This window comes from Geospiza fortis, unplaced genomic scaffold (assembly GCF_000277835.1).
Source record: "Geospiza fortis unplaced genomic scaffold, GeoFor_1.0 scaffold41, whole genome shotgun sequence".
Classification (NCBI taxonomy): domain Eukaryota; kingdom Metazoa; phylum Chordata; class Aves; order Passeriformes; family Thraupidae; genus Geospiza; species Geospiza fortis.
Window position 1 is genome coordinate 3,119,189 of NW_005054299.1, and position 22,485 is coordinate 3,141,673.

General features: G+C 38.5%; 1 protein-coding gene across 1 annotated transcript in view; it reads left to right on the top strand.

Moving 5' to 3' along the window:
• The first annotated feature begins 11,985 nt into the window (after positions 1-11,985).
• LOC106631875 (spermatogenesis-associated protein 7 homolog) overlaps positions 11,986-22,485 on the top strand; it is a 35,245-nt gene continuing 24,745 nt past the window's right edge. The window contains 3 exon segments of the mRNA XM_014307977.2: positions 11,986-12,046; positions 15,860-15,952; positions 18,914-18,961. Of these exon segments, the coding sequence (XP_014163452.1) occupies positions 11,986-12,046; positions 15,860-15,952; positions 18,914-18,961 (202 nt within the window).

A 22,485-nucleotide genomic window follows, 5' to 3' on the forward strand; every position in this document is an offset into this window, starting at 1 on the left:
CTGACAGAGCACGGGCACAGTTGCCCGGTGAGCTGTCCGCCCTCCCAGGAGACACTGGAAGCCGCCCGGGCACGCCTCTGGGCCTCCTGCTCTGGGTGGCCCTGCCTGAGCAGGGGCTGGACCAAAAACCATCCAGAAGTCCCTTCCCACCTCCAGTACCCTGTGATCCTGTGAGGTCCTGTAAAAGCAGAACTGAGGATTCTCCTTCACGTAAGGCTTCCAAGACTGTGCTACAATTTTATAAGAGTTTTCTAGTCTGGTGTGTTGCTGGTGCTTCTGGCTTTGTGGTGAAGGTCTCTTAGGGCAAGCTTTGATTGCAGCCAGCAGGCCTCCAGTGGAGAGCTGCCGGTGCCTTGAGAGAGCGAGCAGCAGGGAATTGCATTTAATACCTCCTCCTTTCATTTCTGACGTTCTTTCTGCAAGCAACAGCAGGGCTCCCCTACTACGCTGTATGATCTTGCTCTGTTAACTAATTTCGCCTTGTAGCAGTAATGCTCTTGCTTGCACAGTGAAAATAAAAATCCCGTGTCAGTAAAGCCCATTAGCTTTAAACAATGTTGTTCTCTCCTACTGAATACTCTCTTGCTTTCTGATCTAACCTGTGCTTTGCAGCATTTGAGAAGATAAGAGAGCACATAAGAATCCAGAAAAATTTTCCCACACTACTGTAGGTCATTTACTGAGAGGAAGAGCTGATCTCCATGATGAAGCCAGCCAGTGCTCTGCTGTAGTAGTTAGTCAGTACCACCTTGCAAATGTTCATGCATCTGAAGATACTCAGACCTCCTTCATCGGGATTCATTGTCATCAGATACTTCGGGGTTTTTTTGGGGTTTTTTTTGGTTTTTTGGGTTTTTTTAATTGACTGCTAGCAGAAAGTGCCTTTTTTCAGAAAGTAAATTTAGTTGCAAAGGTCCAGTACAGCTGCACATTTTGAAGAGTTCATTTTGTTAAGTCTTTAGCAGTCAACAAAGCCCCTACAGCCAAGCCCTCATGTTATTTGAAGAAACTACTTGAGTACACAGTTTTGGAATACAAGATAGCGGTGTAGCCTCTCTGTTGCTTTCACAAACATGCACATACCTGCCCATATTTCTTCATACCTTCTGCTTGGAAACACTAGTGAACTTCTAGATCAAATTGTGCCTTTATTGAAGCCAATGTCAACATCATTGTGGACTTCAGTGGGGACTGGAGTAGGAACCAAATTTACAATTGTGATTAAAAATCACAAGTAAAATGCACTTGCCCATTTACGATAATTGTATATTTTTAAAGTTCTTTATTGAGCCAGTTGTAAAGCATAAAAATGGGAAACAGGTTTTATGAGGTGCTTTTTCTCCCTAGTGGTTTTTAAATGAATTATATAGAAATAAAAATATGCAGAAAAGATGTCCCGATTCTTCTGGACTAGCATAGTATGAAAATATTAAGAAATTGCAACAATATAAAGAAGTTCCAATCTAAATAAATGAAATGGTTATGAAGTTATAGAGACATGCTCATTCATACATGAAGAGCTGTAGTTGCCCAAAAATGCAGAGTCCAAAGATCTTTTTTAAGACACATCAAGGAATATACAGGTATAGCTAGGCAAATAGAGACTTCAAGATCTGGCTGATGCTGGCAGCCTGATCCATTAGGATAATGAGAAAGTCTTAACTCTTTTAATTATTTACAACTGTTTGGCCCCATTCTGCATGGGAAGTGAATTCCTACTGAAAGTTTTTATGTTTGTCACTCAGGTAAGACATATAAAAATATCACCCTTTTCATCCTGCAATAGCTGATTAAGCCAAGATCTCACAAACATATGATGATAACTTTACCACCTATAATTCTCCCAAAATTTTGCTGGTCTCAGCCTTGGCTGAGTTTATAATTAATAGCTGATAACATATTTTCCCCTGTCCTCCAATTCCACATTAACTTTGTGACAGTGCATCTTTAGATAATTTGTCTGTAAATCACAGGTTTAATTTTATCTCAGCACATTTAGACACCAATGGCTGTCTTTAGTTATTTAATTTAAAACTTTGAAGTTGTTAATTTGGCCTCATTAGTTGAAGTGTCACAGTATACAGTTCACAGAAGTATTTGGAAAATTTTAAAATGCTGAGTTAATACTACTTGCCACTTCAGAGGAATTGAAACTCTTTCAAGGCAGCTGCTGAAGTGTTTGTTAGTACAAAAAATGTATTGACAAATACTGAGATCTTTTTTCTCATCCTTTTAATTGTGTTTAAAGATGACACAAACTGATGTATCAACTACTCCATAACAAATTCTAATAGATTTACTGGGAAGAATAATTAATCTCTTCTTGTATTCAGAAGGTAACTTTTGGTGTTAGAAGATGTAGTATGAGGACAAGAACAGATTGAGTTATGTATTCACTTGCTGAAGGGTTTTTTTCAGTTACTTCAAAGGCAGTATCCTGGTGGTAGGATGCTGAACTAGATGGACTGCAGTTCTGATGCAAAGGAACATTATTTTATTGACATATGTCACAGAAAGCTCAGCTTCTTGAACAGGCAGTACTCGTACCCTCAGTGCCTCGTCCTGGCTCTGCAGTTATCCCCTGAATCGTGCTTCATGCAGCCTGATATGGGTTTTTTCCTTGGCATTTAGGAGCAGAAGCATCGCTGTTCCTGCTATCCTTGTGCTAGAGGCTTTATGACTCGATGGAGCAGAGCTGTTTTATTGGCTTTTGGCCACCAGGAGCTTTTTGCATATTCGGAAGAAATTTCCAGTTCGCTGGAATTGCCAGTGCTTCACCCTCCCGTGTCACTGCTGTGGCCACACTTGTGGGTGAGGGTGACTTTGCTTTGTGACGCCTGACACTGCTTATGCCTCACCAGCGCCAAAGGTGCTGGACTGAGCTTCCTGGCCACCCTGCCAAGGGCACAGCAGGCCCCTGATGTGACATAAAGAAAATAAGGAGTTCCCAGTTTTTTCTTTCCCCTATTCAGCCATAGGTCTGTTATTTCTATCTGGCGCAGCTGCTGCAGGAAGAGGCCGTACTATCTCTGTGAACTGCAGAAACTTGTAGCTTACTGCTGTGAGCCAGCAGGTTTCAAATGGGAACTGCAGTTCCTTGTGAAGCTCTTATGTTCAAGATGGTCACCTTTGACCTACCACATGGCACATCAGGGATGGTTTACAGTTCTGGAGGTTGAAAAATGGAAAATCGAAATAATGCCATAATACTAAACAGCGTGACGACTTAAAGGGACGAAATTATTTTCTTGTTGAAATCCCAACAAAATAAATTATAGACTTATTAATGTATTTCATTCATGCAATATTGTAGTTTCAGCAACTGTTCTGAACACTGGTTTTATCTTCCAATGCTTTATACCTGACAAAAAGAGGGAAAATTCAGCAATTTGTCGCTGTATAGAACAGAAGTTGGCTTCAAAATTTCTTGCTTTGTCAGGCAGTAACATTCCAATGTCATGTCATGTAGAAAAAGTCAAAGCATGTGCATGAGCAGAGGAAATCCAGTCAAGTGATGGAAAAAAATCTAAAACTCAAGGGAGAAGAGACAGCAATTACCAGATGCTCTAGTTAAATATTTCTTTCTGTGCTCCCTTTCAATCTTTTGATTTAATTTATTTTTAAGGTACATTCTTAATTCTAAATTAATGTATTTCACACATGTCCTGCCATACCTTGGCATGTAAACACTAGGATAAAATTAATGGAATAAGCTGTGAAGGCTTGTTAATTAACAGTGAATTTGCTTTGTTCTGTGGTAGGTTTTTTTTTTTCCTACAAGGCATTATTTCCAGTTTCAGCCTTTATCGGCAGGAGGAGATCAAATAGAAAATAAAGCATACGAGACTAGTAGAGTTGGGGTTTCTTCTGCTTGTGGGTCAGGGGCTCTGATGCAGCCTGTGGCTTTATATTGATTAAAAGAATGGAGACGAGTTATCAGCCAAGCTATAATGACAGAAGAAACTAAGTCTGAATAGCTTTTTCTCATTTATAACTTACATTGTAAATAATATCATTTATAGGAAGGTTAAAACCCTTTACCAGTGTGGCCCTGCATCTGACTAGAAGTTCCTTTGGTCAGATATGTCTCCAATACTGGCCATAAGTAGATGTCTGGGAAAGGCTAAGAACACAACAAGAACACAATACTTTCCCTTTTTCCTTTCTCAGCCTTTTGGGGGGAAATGGCCTTCAATCTTTGGCTGACCAGTGTGGTGTATACATAAACTTCAGGGTTTTCCAACAGCACCCATCTCATGTTTCAGTGCTTATTTGTACTTAAATTGTTTCTCGTGACTTGCTGGCTGTGCTGGGCTAGGGCTTGCATGTGGCAGATCAAGATCATTTTGTGAGGCACATGTCTGCACAGAGTGAAGGACAGCTGTTGCACTGAGAAACATTAAACCTCTGGTTTAACCAGAAAAAACAGATTGGAAGGGGAAAAGATACACATCATGGTCTTCGATTCTCTAAGTTAGGCACTAATTATAAACACATTCCTAAAATCTGATGGATAGTACATTGCTGCACAGTCACGACAGCAAAACCCTTCATAGCAATTTGAAGCTCAAGGAAATTTCCATTGCCACAGCACTCGACCTTCTTCACAGGGAATAGAGAGAAAACATTTGCTTGCTCTGGGGGAGAGCAGAGCATGCTCATGGAGTAGGCTGCACATCCTTGGCTGGATGCTGCCACAAACCTCCCAGGCTGTAGAGAGGGATACTCCAAGGTCTAGTCCATGTCCAAGGTGAGTCTTGGGCATTGGTAGAAGGGAGAGACTGTATTGCAGTCAATGTTCTCTCTGCTAAGAAAAACAGATTTTTGGAAGAAACGGAGGAGATGGGGGTAGATGTGATTTGAGGGCTTGAATTTCCAGGTCTTGAATTTTCAAAGGAGTCTAAAATAACTGAAGCAAAGTGCCAGCTGCAAGTTCATATCCATCAGCAGAGACAGCATAAATTTATTTATATCTTGATTTTACCTGCCCAGGAAGGGGCCGTTTTTCTTGTTGATAAATGTGAAGTGTTTCACTTATATTGTGCTTATTTTAGAAACCCAAAAAAGAGTTCCTGCCTTTATTAAAATAAGTACTTGACTGTGTTGCACTGAAATCCATGAGCTTCCACAGCATGCCTGTGTACTTGAGAGGTAGCTCAGTTACTTTCTTGGGCAATCATGTAATTTGTGCTTCATCAACTACAGTTTATATATTAATGAATAGGCTCCTTGCTGTCAAGTTCTTTCATTTGGATGCTGTGTAAATGGTAACAATTTGCAGATGAGCTCTGGCCCATGAGAAGCTCAACAGGAGTCATTCTTTATCCTGGAGGGTGAGAGTATAGGCTAATCAGTACTTGAGCAGCCCACAGATGTTTAATTGAGATAAAAGGACTGATACAATTAAGGTGCTCTTTCTATTTATTTCAGAATCTTGAAAGCATTACTAGGAAATTATGTATCTGTCCTGGATGAGAAGAAATAATTGATCTGTATACAGAAATGACATGCAGGGGTGAAAATGTCTGAGCACTTAGAAAAAGACATCCTCCTAATACACATCGCCATATTCTGTTTTGCTAATGACAAGAGATAGAAAAGAAAGAGCAGAGTAATAATTTTTCCACATACTTTTATGGGTTTTTTTATTATTTGTCTCCTGTTCTTATTTTTCTGCTGTATAGAGGCCCAAACTGTAGCACCTCCCTCATACATCAAAGAAATTTGATGAAGGACTGCCTTGATCTTTCTTGCTTTCATCTGCCTCTCATTGCTTCTCCATGTTTTCTCTGTCACTGGGTGGATACCACCCAGTGACAGCAAAGGCATTTGAATGGGAGTGTCTTTGCTCTGTTGAGGGGCCTTGCAGCTGACAGGCACGCTGCTAAAATTGGATCTCATGATCAGTGGGAGGGTGGCCTGGGTTTGGGTTCATCCATATCTTCACAGGGGCTTGCTAGGGTATCACTTATGTAACTGTAACAGTTGCTTAATGTGTCTCCAGCTCTTAACAGTTAATCATGTGGTTTATGATATCAGATAAATAAATACCACAAAATACAAATCTCACCCTGTTCATCCCATACAAGTATGATAAGCTTTAGTAGAGGCAGTTGAGTGACAGGACTGTTCCACAGGAAGTTGCAAAACTAAGAAAAATAAATGGTGCCTTATTAGAATAAATATTAGAACCCCTCTGCTTATGCCTTTACATTCTTTTTTTCTTTTTTGATTGGTTGAATCTGGAGGGTCTGTCTCAATTCCCAGGTTCCAGAGCTTTCAAATGTTCATATTTTTTACCAATTTGTACCAGAGTGAGTCCCGAGAAGCCCAGGGGAGGATCTCCCAGGGCTTCAAGACTCAAAGATCGGGCATAAGCTGAGTTCTCAAAGGTCTCAGGTTTCATGCTGCTCAGCGGGAAGGCCAAATGTAGTTTTGGGGTTCACAAGAGAGGATGGTCCTGCTACTTCCACAAAGCGGGTGGGCCTGGAAACAGCAAATGTTGGACTGGCTGTGCACCCAATAGAGGGGAGACCGTGTGGTCTGACTGAGTCCTGCAGGGAGCCTCTGCTGTCCTGCAGCTGGCAGGATTCCTTGCAGACCATAGCTATGAATTTAGAGAAACCCTGTTCTTTCTCTGCAAAATATTTCTGTCTTGACAAACCAATAAACAATGCCACAAAAATTCCTATTTTTCTGGAAATCTTTGGATCAGCTTTAAAGTCCTGCACAAACAATAGTCAAGCTGGGTTTGTTTTAATGTTCTGGATTAAGTTTGTAGATGCTGCTTCCAGAGCTGATGCCTGTCAAGGGCTTCTGCAGGTATTGAGACATGGACCCAGAGTAATCCCAGTCCACTAGGAAATTATGGGTGTTAGGATGTGGGTGTTAGGATGCTGAAAAATAATACGTCTGTTATTCAGGTCTGAATGCCAAATGCATGTCTTGGACATTGTAGCTCTGTAGCTCATCAGGCAGTCATGTAATTTGTGCTTCATCAACTACAGTTTATATATTAATGAATAGGCTCCTTGCTGTCGAGTTCTTTCATTTGGATGCTGTGTAAATGATAACAATTTGCAGATGAGCTCTGGCCCACGAGAAGCCCAACAGGAGTCATTCTTTATCCTGCAGGGTGAGAGTATAGGCTCAGGTGAGAGTATATCCCTGTGGATAAAGGTCCACTCCTTTTTACCCTAACTATCTCTATCAATAGAAAACCCTGATGTCAAGCATAAATGCCATTGCTTAATAGGTATGATCAAATCTGTTTCTGTTTTTATTCTAAACTTTGCACATTCTCATCAATGAGAATGGCCTCATATATGTCCAAATTTCTAGCCCAGTGTAGTATGTGGAGATGAATCCTAAAATATGACTATGTGAAAGAGGATATTTTGTCAATAGAGAATAATAGCACAGGAGACTAGACTGATGTTTGGAATCTTCTTAAAAACTGCACTTGTCACTCACTTTTGTACTGAGAGCCAAAGTTTTCAACACACAGAGCCCTCAAATCCGGGACCTGATGCTGCTCAGCAGCTTACTGGAGACAAGTACAAAGCTTCAGAATTAAATTCCTTGGTTCTGGAGAATGATCCTGTCACAGCAGCAAATGCTTAGCTGTATGTTTGATTCTATTTCATTGTAGATCATTTAAAATATTCAGAAAGAGTTGGTCTGATGTTTTCTGTGAATACCAATAGCAAGGTCATTTCTTATCTGTGCGTTGTAATTATTGAAAATGTAAAAATGAAAAAAAAGCATCTCTTTTTCTTGTAACTTCCATTCAGCACTTTTACTGTCACCTTTTTAGGTGTGCTGTGGTTTATATTCAATAGGTATGATTGCTATAGAATACAAACCAATAGATAAACTATTTTAGCATCTATCTGTCTGCTATAAAAAAGATCTGATTTTTTTTACATATAATTTACAGTCTGTGTCTCCTCTTGAAAGAACTGTGCATGGATGTAAAATAGCAAAGTATAATGCTAACCAATTACACTGATTTATTGTAATCCAGTACAATTAAAGCAGTTTGGCACAAATGAAAGTTACTGCTGCAGTGTTTCTGTAGGGAGACAGATTAAGGTGCTACAGAAATGCAGAAAACACAAAGAAATTGAAGAGACTGTGTTGACAACAAAACAAATCATTAAATAGAAATGAGCCCCTGCTATATCTGGGTCTTGTTCCCTCACCTAATAACTGCAAAGATCAGGGCTTAATTTATAGTTGGGTAAGTAAGTATTGAGTGCGTGGTATAGATTCCCTACTGTGTCTTACACAGATTTTACAGAGGTGGTCATGATGGAATTAAGAATTCCTCCATTCTGAAACTATCCCAAAACACAACATTTTCTGTTGCTGTACGTGATTTTCAGCAGAGGGGAGAGAGAAGCTTTGCTCTCTGCTATGGCTCAAATTGAAAACTTCCCAAAAATTAACACCATCTTTTCAAATGCTGCAGATTACTTCTTTTCATTCTAAGAAAAGGCAGAAATAATAGCATCTGAATAGGTGCTGAGCTATTTTGAAGATAGTGCTAAGACATGGTTTTACAAAGTCAGTGTGTAAAGCCCACAGGACTTTGGCTTGTAAGGAACATTGACAAATAACTGTTGTTAAGAGACTGAACCTTTCACATTCAGAAACTCTACCAGACAGTTCCCCTGTAACACTATCAGACATTTTGCTCTGGAAAAGGGTGCTCATCATCCAAGGCCTGATCTTGCAGTTAACTGGAGGATGTTGCCAGTGGCATCAGCTTGCCTTCGTTCTGCCTCCATGCGTGGTGTTGATCATCCCAATGGATCTTCTGAACCTGAACTATCATCTGATCAGTTCTCAAAATAATTCTTGCCAAAATAATTTCCTTTTTTCATGGTTTTCTATTGGGAAACACACCATTCCTTGGAGATTGTAGGGCTCCCTAAGTCAAACGTGGCTGCAACTACAAAATCTATGCAGTGTTTCTTTTCATTAGAATAAAAATTCTGCATATTTCAACAAAGTTAAAAGTAGATGTCCTGAGGTTTATTCACAGGTCTGATACTCAGAAAATCAAGTTGCATTTCTTTGCTGTTAAATCTGTTCCTCTTGTTACAATGAACAAAGCCAGCTTTTTCAGCTTCCACAACAAAGACAATACTTTTTCTTCCGCCTAACTGCTATTTATCTTGTTTGCAAACTTCAGTTATAAACTTCTTGGGTCTGTTAATGAGTGCCTGACTGTTTGTACAGAGCCTGGGACAGCGATCTGATTGAGACTTCAGGAAGTCACCAGAGTTCAAACAACAGCAGTAACATTCTGCTATGAGTCAATGGATGAAAATGCTCCTGTAAGGGACTGGTTAATTAAAGGTCTGCCGTTACTGTGATTTTGTTCCATCACAACATCTGTTTAGTGCCTGAATCATGGGTTACATGTAGCATGCACTTTTCAAGTAAAATTTACTTTTGCCAAAGAGTTACAATTTTTGATACATGCTTCTTCCATTTCATCTGTCCTCACTCAGAGCAGTTTCCCACTGATGTTTTTCTGCCTCAAATAATTGTAGAGTCATTGTTGAGCTGAAGTGGTAGGATTGGACACAAGAAGATAAAGAATTACTTTGTTCTAAAGTTGGACATGGATAAGACCTCTTTTCAATATAATATCCTTATATCTTTAATGCTTTTCAAAGATGTTTGACATTAAAAAGAAAGACAAAAGAAGTAAAGATTAGGCCAGAGATAATTTATATTTCAAAATAAAGAATCAAAATTATTAGTACTAATATATGAGATGCAGCTAGACTAATTTGTTTTTAAATCTTTAGCGAGTATATATGAAGCTATGATTAAGTTCCACTATTTTCCAAAACATTACTAAAAATACTTAAGGAATACAACTAAATAAATAGCATTAAAAAACCCCAAATATTTTGATGTGTTACCTTGGATTTGAGAGCAGTAACTTCCTTTGCCCATATCCTGTTGTGACTACAGAAGGATGTTTTCAAAAGACAAAAAAAACCCTGACCTTTTGATGATTTTATTAACTTAGGGACCCATGACAATTAGAAATATGAGCACAGAGGAAAAGTAATTAAGTTTACTCAGCTCCCATTTATTTAATAGCATTTTTATTTTATGTCTAAGGTGGCAGAGAATCTGATAGAAAAAAAAAAGAAAAAAGAAAGAAAAAAGAAAAAAAGCACTGCTCATAATCTTTCCAGCCTTTGTTTTCTCAGAACACTGCCTAATTGTCTCTGTTACCTGCATCCTTTTATCTTTAAGAAGGCCATTCCAGACAGGTGATTTTGTTAAAAACTAAGCTCCCAGTGTGGGGCCTGAATTTCAGAACCAGTTGAAAGTGCACTCTCAGAAAGAAACAGCCTCTTTTTCAGGCATCATAAAGGTCTAAAACCTGATTAAGTTCTCTGCCCTTAGATTTTGCTTAAAGGTGTAAACATATGGTTTGTGAACTTGCAGCAATGTCTTTGAAACCAAAAGTTATTCTGAAATATGCATATGAGGACAAAATAAAAGGTTTTATTGTTTAAGAAACAGACACCCCTGGTTCCTCCCCCAAATTACAACATTGCCTTGAAACCAAAGAAGGAATGTTATTGATTTTTCCAGTTCTGATGACACTTGGTGTGTCCTTTGACATTCAGGATCATCTCTCAGGAGATATTTCCTTTACAACTGTCAAATCAAATCAGGCAAATCCAAGTTCACAATTAAGCAACTTCTGCTGCCAGACAACCCTTTGGAGTATAAAGCTACTGAGCACCAGGTTCCTGTATGCCAGTTGACTTATCTTCTTAAGAAGCATGGAATTTCATGTGTGGGTTTAAAGTGATAAGATTTATCTAGTGGAGAAGATTATGTATGCACATTGCAGTGCTACTGGCTTGCTTCACATTAACAAGGAGTAGGTTTAAGATGAATCAAAATCAGTCTTTAAACTGAAGACTGTCTATTTAAATTAGGGTTAAAATCATTGCTGGAACTTTTACATATAGACAAATAGTTTCACTAAGATGAAAGTAAGTTAAAAATGAGGACTGAAGTTTAGTCTCCATGATCAGACTTGCAAATTAAGGTACCAGCTTTTCCTTGATTGTAGTGGGAGTTAGAAACATGATTGGGTTGAAAACCATACCACTGGGCAGGTAGGGACTGAAATCTTCTGGATTTCCTATGAGTCTGTGTCAGTCTGACCTCTGTGAACTTATGTGGCTTTGGAAATTGAGACTTGGCCATTTCAGCTGTTAAATTTTACCTGTTAGCTGTAAAATTTACCCTGTTACTTGTCTGAGATAAATTCATCTGCCAGCAGTGCAAGATTTCTTCCTAAAGTAGGTGGAATTCCATGTATGTAGAATTTGTGTTCTTGCAACCCATTCTTAATTCAAAATGAGCAGGGATTTGTTTGCTTTTTTGCTGTGTTGGGTCTGGCTTTTCTTTGCTATGTTGGGTCTGGCTTCTGTGACCTGGGCCTATACTGTTTTGTGGAGTATGTGTAGAAAATCTTCAATGCTATGCTTTTTTCACCACTGCTTCCCTTGGGCACATGCAGCACAGTATCAGACTGAGCTGCTCCTTCTTTTGCCTTGAAGATGTTTAGCAGAGACAATCTTTTAGATTGCAAAATATGTGACCTTTGCACAATGCCATGGCTCATTTCTGTGGCATGTAGAAAATTGCCCTGCTAATGCTGTTGTAACAGAGAATTTCCTCTCAAAGGATCTGGTCTAAAGGGTCCTATTAACTGAGAGGGATTAAACCAAACAGAAGAAATCTGGCAAGGAAAGTAAATTCCAAAGTTCCAGCCTTTCCATACCTGTATCAGTTGCAATGTGGCATTCTGGCCAGAAGATGATTCCTCAGTAATCCCCATAAGGACCCACAGAAAGATAATCACAATTCTTAATGTTTTCATTAATACATAACCAATACATTTTCCTTCCTTGCCAAGGATCCTAGATAGCCATGGTGCCTACATACTCCTTGATGGAACCTTTCAGAGGACACATGAGTCTCAAAAGTAGCTGTAAGTATTCACATTATTACTTGAAAAGTGACTGAGTGCTCCAGTTTTGGAGTCACAGCTTAAATATGATGACACTATTAAAAATACATATTTTATTATTGAAATTATGTAAAGTAGATAAGTCCTTCTAGTATCTGCTCTGTATCTCACTGTCTTAATTTAGATAAACAGCATTCCTGTTCAGGATGTTTGCCAAGCACCTGTGGAAGAGCTGCTGGAAAGCTGTTCTGCCTTAAACTTCCCTTCTCAGAAATGCTATTCCACTGCACCTTCTCCAAGTCCATATTCCCACTTGATTGATTTGACAGTTGGCAGTGATATAAGCTCCTTTCAGTATAGCAGGTCTGCAGTTATATTAGTCTTTAAAGAGTAAAATAATTGACATATTACAGAGAACAGTCTTCTACCCCAGTAAGAAGCAAAAAGCAGTGGCTTTGAATCAGCAGTCTGGTGGGAAGCAAAGTCACCTCCTGTGTTTTTCAGAAGCCTATTTTTGGTTTTCAGTACATAGAAAAGACATGTTTTATCACTGTCATTGTGTATCAGTCGAACTTTAACACTGCTACAACTGGATTTATGGTATGACATTATACCTCTAGACATGATATATTCTCCAGGCATGATCAGCAGAGGTAATCTCTTGCAATTCAATCAGTGGAAACTAGGTAAATTAGTCATCACACAAGTACACCTTCAGAGCTATAATAAATTGCTAGGAAAGTCATTATAAAGTTGAAAATAAAAAAAGAGTCGCTGTTGAGAGGCTTGTCACTGTTCTTTAGTATTTGTTCTTGGGTCCTGTATCCTGGAGGTCTTTCCTCTTATGTAGAAACAAAATATAAATGTATTGGAAGTAGAATAGTCCTCTGAGTTTGGAAAGATTTTCAAAAGCAGGCAACTTTCTGTAGATAGATCTGTGCTCATATATAGAAAATGTTGAAACTCTGAAAGGCTGAAGACTTGGATCAAGCAATTTGCTGAATGTTGCAGCAAATGAGATCTGTGTAAGGCAGCAGAAAATACAGAACTTGGATTCTGTTCAAAAATGGGCTTAAGAACATTGCCTGTCTTTACAGCACACAAAAGGGCTGTTTCAATTTGACTTGACATGTGTTTGCACCATCAACAGAGCCTCTTAACAGGGCTACTTAAAATTCACAGTAGATTTCAATTTCTCATTTCCTTCAATTTGAAGTTGCTCAAAGAAAACATAAGAAAAAGTTGTTTGAAAGTGTAAACTTTCTAGGGAGCTCAAATAAGATGGCCCTCTGTAATGGTGGGAAATACTTAGTAGGAAACCCCCTAAGTCTCCCCATTTCATTGTTGTTACCCTTATAGCCTTTTCTTTGAGAAAGGGATGTGCTTTTTCTTGTCCTCTCTTCAGAGAGATTGAGACACAAAAACACAGAATAACTTGCCAAAGTTCAACAGAAAGTCTCTGGTGAAGGAAGGAATTTGATTTTTTTTTTTCCTTTCCTTACATAGGAATAACCACAATGTTGCTTATTGCACAATGTCAGTAATTTTCTGGACACAGCATAGAGTTAGATTTTATGAAAGACAAAAATTAGATTAAACTACTAGTGCCTTGTATATCTTTAGCATTTCAAATTTGGGGCAGTTATTCATTTTGAGAAGAATGTTCTTTTTATAAATGGATTTTCCCTCCATTTTTAATCTTTGGATATTTTTTAGATTACCACTTCATTCTTCTGCTGTACTTTTTCACTGAATATATTGAAATCAGCTTGTCACTGCCAATCAGGAAAAGATTTGGGGCATTTACCAAAATACTTTTTCCATTCCCTTAGTGACAAGAGCCTCTAGCTGCTGTGATTTAGGGCTTTGCCATTCCTTTAACTCAGGAGAGCCATCCCACTTTAAACCAGCTTGGGATGGTGCTGGATGTTACTGAAGAGCTTGTTCCAGTTGTTTTTGCCAGCAGGAGGTTACAGCACAGCTGGCAAAATTAATGAAAAAAAATTATTTTTAGAAGTTTTGGAGTGAACAATACAGGTCTGCAGCACATAAGAGCTTTAAAACAGAATAGTACTGATTTTAACTATTTTTTTTTCTTTATTATGGCATTGACACACAAGTGGTTTCCCTGTATAAAACTGGACATGTAAAGGCTCATGATTAGAAGGTTTTTCAGCTTTGTATTTGTCTGCCTCAGGCATCAGATTCCATTGTGGTGCCTGTTCTATCATGCTCAATTTAATTGAGACAAGAGGTAAATGCAGTTTTCCAAGAATGCTGCACCAAGTTCTCCATTCTTGATAGCAAACATGGAGTCAGCATTTCTGCTGATGTCTCTGCACCTGCCTGTGTGCTGGTGGAACCACTCTGGCTGTGCCTGTGTGTTCCCTGCACCATCAGAATGGGTGGCCCTGGAGCTGAACAGCACCTCTCTTCAGCTGATCATGTTGGGATGTGCTGCTGCTCCTGGACCAGCAGTTGAAACCAAGTCTTCATGTCAGTGCCCTTCTGGTAGACTTAGAGTCACTGCAGGAATACATCAGGAAATAATACTAAGTGAAGCAACAAATCCAGCATAAGGTGTCCTGTCCAGCTCTTTCTTATGGTGTTTGTTCAAAAGATGACACCATAAATTGAATTTATTCAAGCTCCTTGGCAGTGAAAAGCAGTTTGTATCACTGGCTCACTTTGGTAGGCAAGAGATAAGAAAAAGCAACACAGCAAGGATGCAGCCAAACTGAGATTAGAAGGATTGATTCCCAGACTCTCAACCCGAAGTCTCCTATTCCTTCAAAACACAATAAAAGCTATGAAACAAAGTTATTAGCTTAAATTGTACACTGGGGACTTGAACATTGAAACAATCATTTATTTCGTTGGCTCAGAAAACCAAATCTGGATAGGGTTGGATGGGCTGATTATCTCAGTGTAAGGGTCATTCTGGGTCTGTAGATGGAAAGTCAGGCACATTAGGTTTTTGATCTCCAGTATTCTGTTGATTTTTTAATACTATGTGCTGGTAATTTTCCATCCACAAATCCTGTCAGGAATTAAGGGGGTTTTGAGAAAGAAATAATTTTTTTGTTTGGAAGCAGATTGAAAGAAAATGAACACACTGACAAGTTAAAAAATATAAGTAAATGCTTCCCTGCTTCTTAACTTCCTTTTTTTTCTGGGTTAATGAGCTTAAGTCAGATACAGAGACAAATTTTTATGAATCTGGGAAGTCTGGCAAATTAGAGATTCAGAGTGGTGTCATGGTCAGTCTGTGAGTAACACAATTCAGTTCCATGATCTGGTTTCTCTTCTGGCCCTACTTCTGTCTCTGTCTGTATCCAGTCCATTTACCTCACTACAGAGTGCTCAAGTTAGGTCTGGTATCACCAAGAGGAGAGATATCAATGTGCATTTTTCAGTACTGTGTAATATTATCTAATAACACTATTAGCATTAATAATAGTCTTAATGCTCTCTACTAATATTTAATATTCTCTAGTATTAAGCCTTTCAGAAGGCAAATGCTTTTTATTTTATCAGATATTAAACTATGAGATCCCCTGTTATTCTCCAGAGTTCAACAATATCAAAGGCTCATGCACTACTTATTGCAACCCATAATTCTCAGGTACTCAAAACCATGAAAACTGGGAATAATCTGCCACTTCTTCATGTGTTACATTCTGTGCGATTCTTACTTTTTGAAATAAAAGAATGAATACTGACTTGATGTTGTTGCAAGAAGGAGAGGATAAATATTACAGTATTTTCAGGACTATTATTACCTGAGACATTGCTTGTTCCATGGAATAAACTTAGATTTTTTTCCTCTTGCAGCTTGTTCTGCTGGACCATCCTGCAAGATCTCCAATCAGCACATCATTCAAGACCACATGGCTGCTCATTTCAAGAAATTGATGTCTGCCAAAGGTTTGCATAGTCTTTAATTATGAAATATATATGTAGGTAAAAGGTGAAATCAGAGTCAAGGATATGTTGGTTGCCCTATTTTTGGCTGGCTGCTGAATTTCTTCCCCTTTCTTTCCTCCCTCTCTCTGTCACTAACTCAACAGGAGTAGGAGGATTTAAAAGTGAGGCAATAAATGATGTGCCCTAAGAGACATGTAGAACACTCAGTTGGAACTGTAACCTTGTCTTGGGAGAAGCTTGGGAGAATTCTGACTGTTGAAAGATGCAAAGTCTGTGGTGAGAAACTGTTCCATGAAATGACAAGTTCATGTTAGGAAGAGGAATATTATCTAATTCCCCTGTATTATTTTACTCATAGTTTCTGTTTAGGTGTATATGGCAGTGGACTAACAGTAAAGGTAAAATGGGAACTAGGGCAGGTATTTGTTTAACTGGGAGAAACCACTGAAGAATGAGTGGGGTTGCAGCTTTTGATGTTTAAAAAGTTACAGTATCAGTCCTAGGTAACCTAGAGGGAAGTTCCACTAACCACATGTAGTTATGCTCCTGAGGGCTCTTCAAATGCTCTCCCCACTGCAAATAGCCACAAACAACTAGAAAGAAAATTCAGAAATTAAAAAAAAATGTCCTCCGTGAATTGTCTGGAGCTGTGTAAACTTCCAGGTGCTTCAGGTGCAGATGAAACAGGTGGAGTTCAATGGCCACAGCTGTAATTATGTTCCTGCAAGACTTCCAGCCCTTGGCCTCCAAAGGCTTTCGGACCAAAAACTTCACTGATCTCATGCAGTGAGCTTTATAATAACACAAAACTGTTGAACAATAGATGAGATTGCTGCTGTGGGGGTTTTGTTTGTTTGTTTGTTTTGGTTTTTTGTTTTGGTTTTTTGTTTTGTTTTGTTTCATTTTGGGTTTTTTTTTTGCCAGGAGACCAATCCCAGTGTAAATTTGCAGTGCCAAAAGCTTTATCTAAAACAAGTGCAAGTGCATCTTTTCATTGTGGTGTCAGAATTACTCTTTGAAAGTTTCATGACCTCCACGATGCTACAGATCATGACCATCCCACTCGTATTAGTAAGTGGGGGCTGGATTACTGCTGTGTGCTTTTGTACACAAGTGACTTTCACTTTTTCATGGCTAATGTCACAGAAACAGTGAACTCTAGGAACTGTAGGATTCACATCCTAGAGCTTTACTTATAAATATACAGAAGCATCAGGACTAATTAAGAGCAGCAAACACTGCCATATATAATTGAAATTTTATTCTCAACTGGTGAAGGTTGAGATGAGGGAGTGAAGGTCAAAAAATAAAAGGAAAGTAACAGAGGTGTTTTGCAGTCTTTTTGTCAATTACATTCTTATAGCTCAGAAGAAACTACACAAAAGATATTCTTAGTATAAAAGGAGCCAAGTGCTTTGTTCCCAAGCAGGTTTCAATTCTTTTTTCAAATGTCAGTCCTGCTCCTCTGCAGCAGAATTCAGTCAATCTGGAGAGAGCTTCTCACAGTAGGTGCTAATCAAAATTTCCAGTGGCTAGAATTTCTAATTCTTAGGTGTTTCACGATCTGAATTTACAGTTCTCAAAAGCCAGATTTGGAACCTTTAATCTTAAAACACTTATTTTACTTATTATAGTGCTTCGTGAATCACACAGATTTTCCTTTTAGAGCTAACTTTTGCATACATATCAGAAACTGCAATATTGCAAGGATATCAAGGTTCTCTTCTGTACATACCTGATGCTGTGAAATGATGATTTGCCACCTGTTCTGTACAGCTTTACAAGAGATTATAGAATTTTATGACTCTGAAAAATCTGGTCAGGGTATAAAGGCCTTCTCCAGTATCCTTCCAAATATTCTCCAATCTTTTTGAAATGCATCTGCTTTTTAAACTACAACTTGTTTGGCCTCACTCCAGACAATGGCCAGCCCCACGTGTCCAAAACTTCTGAGCACTTGTACAAACTACAATTTGCTTTGACATTTGGCAGTAATCACAAAAGTAAAAGATGGAAATTAAGCCAGTGTCCTTCAAATGCAACTGGAATATTGAGCTTCTAGGAGATTGCTTTTCCCTCTACAGTCAAAAATACTATTTCCTCAGGTACCTCAGTTATATCCAGGGATATGCAATCTGACATAGAGCTCCATTACCATCCTTAACATCTCCTGTTACAGGACTTAATGAGGGCTGAGGAATTCTTGATTCCTCGAAGCTTACTCCATTTAATCTTTTACAATGAAAATCAAATTACCACATAACAGAAAATGTTGTGTGTAAAACTGTCTGTAATTGTGCAATGAAATAGCTCCTTTTGCTAGGAAGACTGATGACCTCAGGACATCCTGAATCACATTTTGGAGCATCAGTTGGCAGTTTCCCCTCTCTGATATCAGCTGCATACTCGTCCATGAAATATAAACTTTCTGGGTAGCAGTAAATGCCAATACAAAATTAATACAGCTTTTCTTAAAATGTAAATTAAAAGGAAGGTTAATAAATGTAGCCATACTGGCTCTAATTTCTATACCTAAGTAGACATGGGTGAAAGCCACAAAAATCAGATCCAGATTTGATACTGAACCAGTAACAGCACTGATGAGGTACTTGTCTTATGTATTTATGCAGATAGAGACAAGGAGTCAAATCCCCAAATAGTATCATTGCAGCTGTACTTGGTCAAACTCAACTAATTTCACAGCATTTAATCTATGCCAGAGTTTGAGAACAGACCAAGGACAAAAATAATAGAAGAAAATGGTGTTCATCAGTAGGGAAAAAATAGGATTTGGTGGTCAGTAGATCTGCATTATTTATTAATAATGCTAATATTATGCAGTCTGGTACTAAATTCCCATAGGGAATTCAAAACATTATCAGTTTCATCTCTACCCATTTTGCTATGATTATTTGTGATGTCAGTGTTCTATTGGACTGAACCTACTTTTTGTTAATACAGCTGCTGTTGATTCATCTGCACCAAAGAGTTTGCATACCAGTGTTAAATGTGAGTAGTTTTATTTCGGTTTGTTTTGAAAATAGGTCTGCCTCCATTTGTTTGGTTTGGAAACACTTGTCTTCTTTTATGATAAAGGTGTTCTGAAAAGGCATATATGTGCCAAAAATATGCATCCCCAGGGTTAAGACAATAGTATCCGCTATCTAATCTAGTATCTAACTTAATTGTACCCAGCACTTGGTTCCTGTTTGCACAGATACAAGCTAACCTGCAGAGGGTGGCGCTTGCTGAAACACCTACGGCAAGCAGGTCTGCTGGAGTCATAAATTGCTGTAATTTTCTAGCCCAAATTCAGGCCACTAGCCCTTTGAATTCCTTGCTACTCCACGCTGCATTCTGCATTCCCCTAGCTGCTCCGTGTGTCTGTGGACATCGGGCACACGACCGCTGAAACAAATTTGGAGGAATAAATGGGGGTTTGGTAAGAGAACGTCGCACTGCACCTTAACGCCACCTCTTGGCTGAAGCCTGCAGGTCCCAGTGTCAAGGCAGAGCCTCTCCTGCCCTTCCCTTTTTGATAGGAAGGAAGATTGATGAAAAGGAACCCGTTCATACATTTCCCTTCACTTTGGAATGCGTTTGTTTTCCCTCATTCACCAGGTTGTGATGCATAATCTTCTTATCTCTATTCTCTTATCTTTCTCTGATAGTTACATACAAGGCAGGACACACACTTCCTACACAGACACCTCCTGTTTTAAAATTCAAAAAGCTGGGAAAATGGAAGCTCCAATTTTTCCAGAGTGCAGGCATGGTGGGAGCCATGTATCCGAGACCTGCTCTGAGCAGGGCATAATGCACTCGGAAGCAAAGATAGCTCGGAGGCAGTGGTGAGATGCAGTTGTCCCAGCAAGATACTCACAAGTCAAGAAGGCAAACATAACCCTTGCCAACAAAGAGTCAGAAAAATGTATCATATGAAATCCTCATTAGACAAGAGCAAGAGAACAAGTTCAAGATCATAATACATTACAATCAAAACTTCCTTAACTTTGTTTTTTAACTCCTCATGCTCAGCAGTGTTTTCCTTTTTTTTTCAGAGCTATTGTATAATAATTTAGATAAGTATTTTATATTAATCACTTAAATAATGATTGAACAGTGCTCTAATCATAGAAAGAAATGCCATGGAAAGCTTTCTGAGAACATTAGTTTGACAGAGAAGTGATCCTGACATAGAAGTGCATGAGGAGTACAATCTCACCTCCTTGAGAATATCAAGACGACATGGAGTTTGTTCAGCTGGGTTTGCCACAATAACAAGTGTTCCTAGACGATGTATCAGAGGGAAACATTATTATGTGTGTCTTAAAATGCTTTCTTAGGAAGATATTCATCTTACAGAGCTAAGCAGAATCAAATTGGTTTGTGCAGTTTTTGTTAATTTAGAAGCCCACACTGGGTACAAGGTGCCTGATGGTCATAGGAGCCATAACATGTTACTCCCAGTCGGTGAAACTGAGGACCCAATATTATTTTTGTCAGTAGCCCGCTGGGGAAATGCAAATCACCTGTGTTGCTTAATATTTATCTTCACTAAAAGATACTATATATGAGCTAAGTCCTTTTTCTGACAGGTTAGCTGCAGAAATGTCTGCCTCACCAAAAACATTTTATCCCTCAAGGAATAAAACTCAAAATTTAGAAGTCGCAATGAAAATGTGCATCAGAACTTCTGTGTTGTGAAGCATTAAGTAGGGCAGTAGCACGGTGGAGGTACAGTTGCTGCTTTTGGGGTTGATGTGCAAATCATTACTTTATGCCTACAAAAATAGGCTTCTGTTTATTTGCATAATCAAATATCATATGCATAAACAAAATAAATTAAGTCTGTTTTGCCAGCCTACAAGAATAATGGAAGGACAAAACTAATTTTCTGCTTAGTACAAGATTATAGCATTTTTTTTTCTTTTCATGTATGATTTTCTCCCACAACCATCTCCCACTATTACTTTTGCTAGTTACTAAATGTGGAGTGCTTTTAAAACCTTGACATTTATTAGAACTTTGACAGGTACACATTCTGAAGCCATATATTTTTTTATCTGTTCTCAGTCCATACACTCAGATATAACCTCGTTTCCCAAATGTGTGAACTGGAACTGTGTTGGATTTTTCCAAATGTGTTGATCTGTGTTGGATACCACACGTTTCAGTGATAGGCTGAAAAGAAAAATCAGGTCACTTGGTAGTGATGGAGACATACAAAAATCTGTAAAATAAAGAGAAAGACTGAAACAGCTACAAAGATTAGTTCTGAGAAGTCAGAAAAAAATACAGAGTGCAACACTTCATTTCATTTTTGAGAATAAATGCACAGCAGATAAAACACTGTACAGAATTTGTTAATATTTCCTATAAATAAACTGCACCATTTCACAAGGCATCTGTAGTGCTGCACTGTGGATTCAGAACAGTACAAAGTGAGAGATGTGCAGTGGATAGGCCTTTCTCCTGAATATGTTCAGGTATATTTTGGGTTTTCAATTCTAAGCTTTAGAAGGACACTGTTTTAAATTTTTTGCTTCACTGGCCTTTCTGCACCTCTAGATTTCATGAAGCTAATCATATTGCAGTGGGTAAGAGTGCCATTGAATTAGCTGATTTTTTTCACATAAAAAATTCTTCTAATGACCTTTAAGTATGGTGTGTAAAGAATAGCAAGTGCCAACTTTCATCAATTTCTGAAAATTAGAATAGAATAGAATAGAATAGAATAGAATAGAATAGAATAGAATAGAATAGAATAGAATAGAATAGAATAGAATAGAATAGAATAGAATGTTCAGCTGGAAGGGACCTACAATGGTCATCCAGTCCAACTGCCTGTGCAATGCAGGGCTGACCAAAAGTTAAAACCAATTTATAAGAGATCATTCAAATGCCTCTTAAACACTGATGAGCTTGGGGCATCAAACACCTCTCTGGGAAGTCTGTTCCAGTGTTTGACCACCCTCTTGAGAAAGAAATGTTTCTTGATGTCCAGTCTGAACCTCCTCTGGCAAAGCTTTGAACCGTTCCCACAATTTGTATCACTGGATGCAATAATAGTGAAATAATGGTGAAATAATAGTTGTGTCTCTTTAATGTTAAGTTAACATTCAAAATTCTCTTGAAATTGCACAAACTTTTGACAAAAGTTAGGGAGAAACAGTTAAGATAAGTTTCCTGAGTAGTCACCTCTCTCCGACACAGAGCTGGCTTTGTTCTAGCTGTAAAACTGCATCCCCAATGTTCTTATGCTAAAAATCATGGGCCATTTTTCAGCTTCCCTTAAAGAATGGAAAAACATGTGTCTGTCCCATGCCTTAAGAATAGGTATATTAGCTGGAGATGCAGCAGTGATCAGGGATATGAGATACAGTTGATCATCACAAGTGTTCTTGTGGAGATAAAATTATACAGAGGTGTTTTAAGAGTCATGAGAACAGCATGATTTATGAAAGTACTGTGAAAACAGGAATTCCTTGGCCATTCCAAGTGCCTGTGTAGGAGGATGTTTACATTTCTTA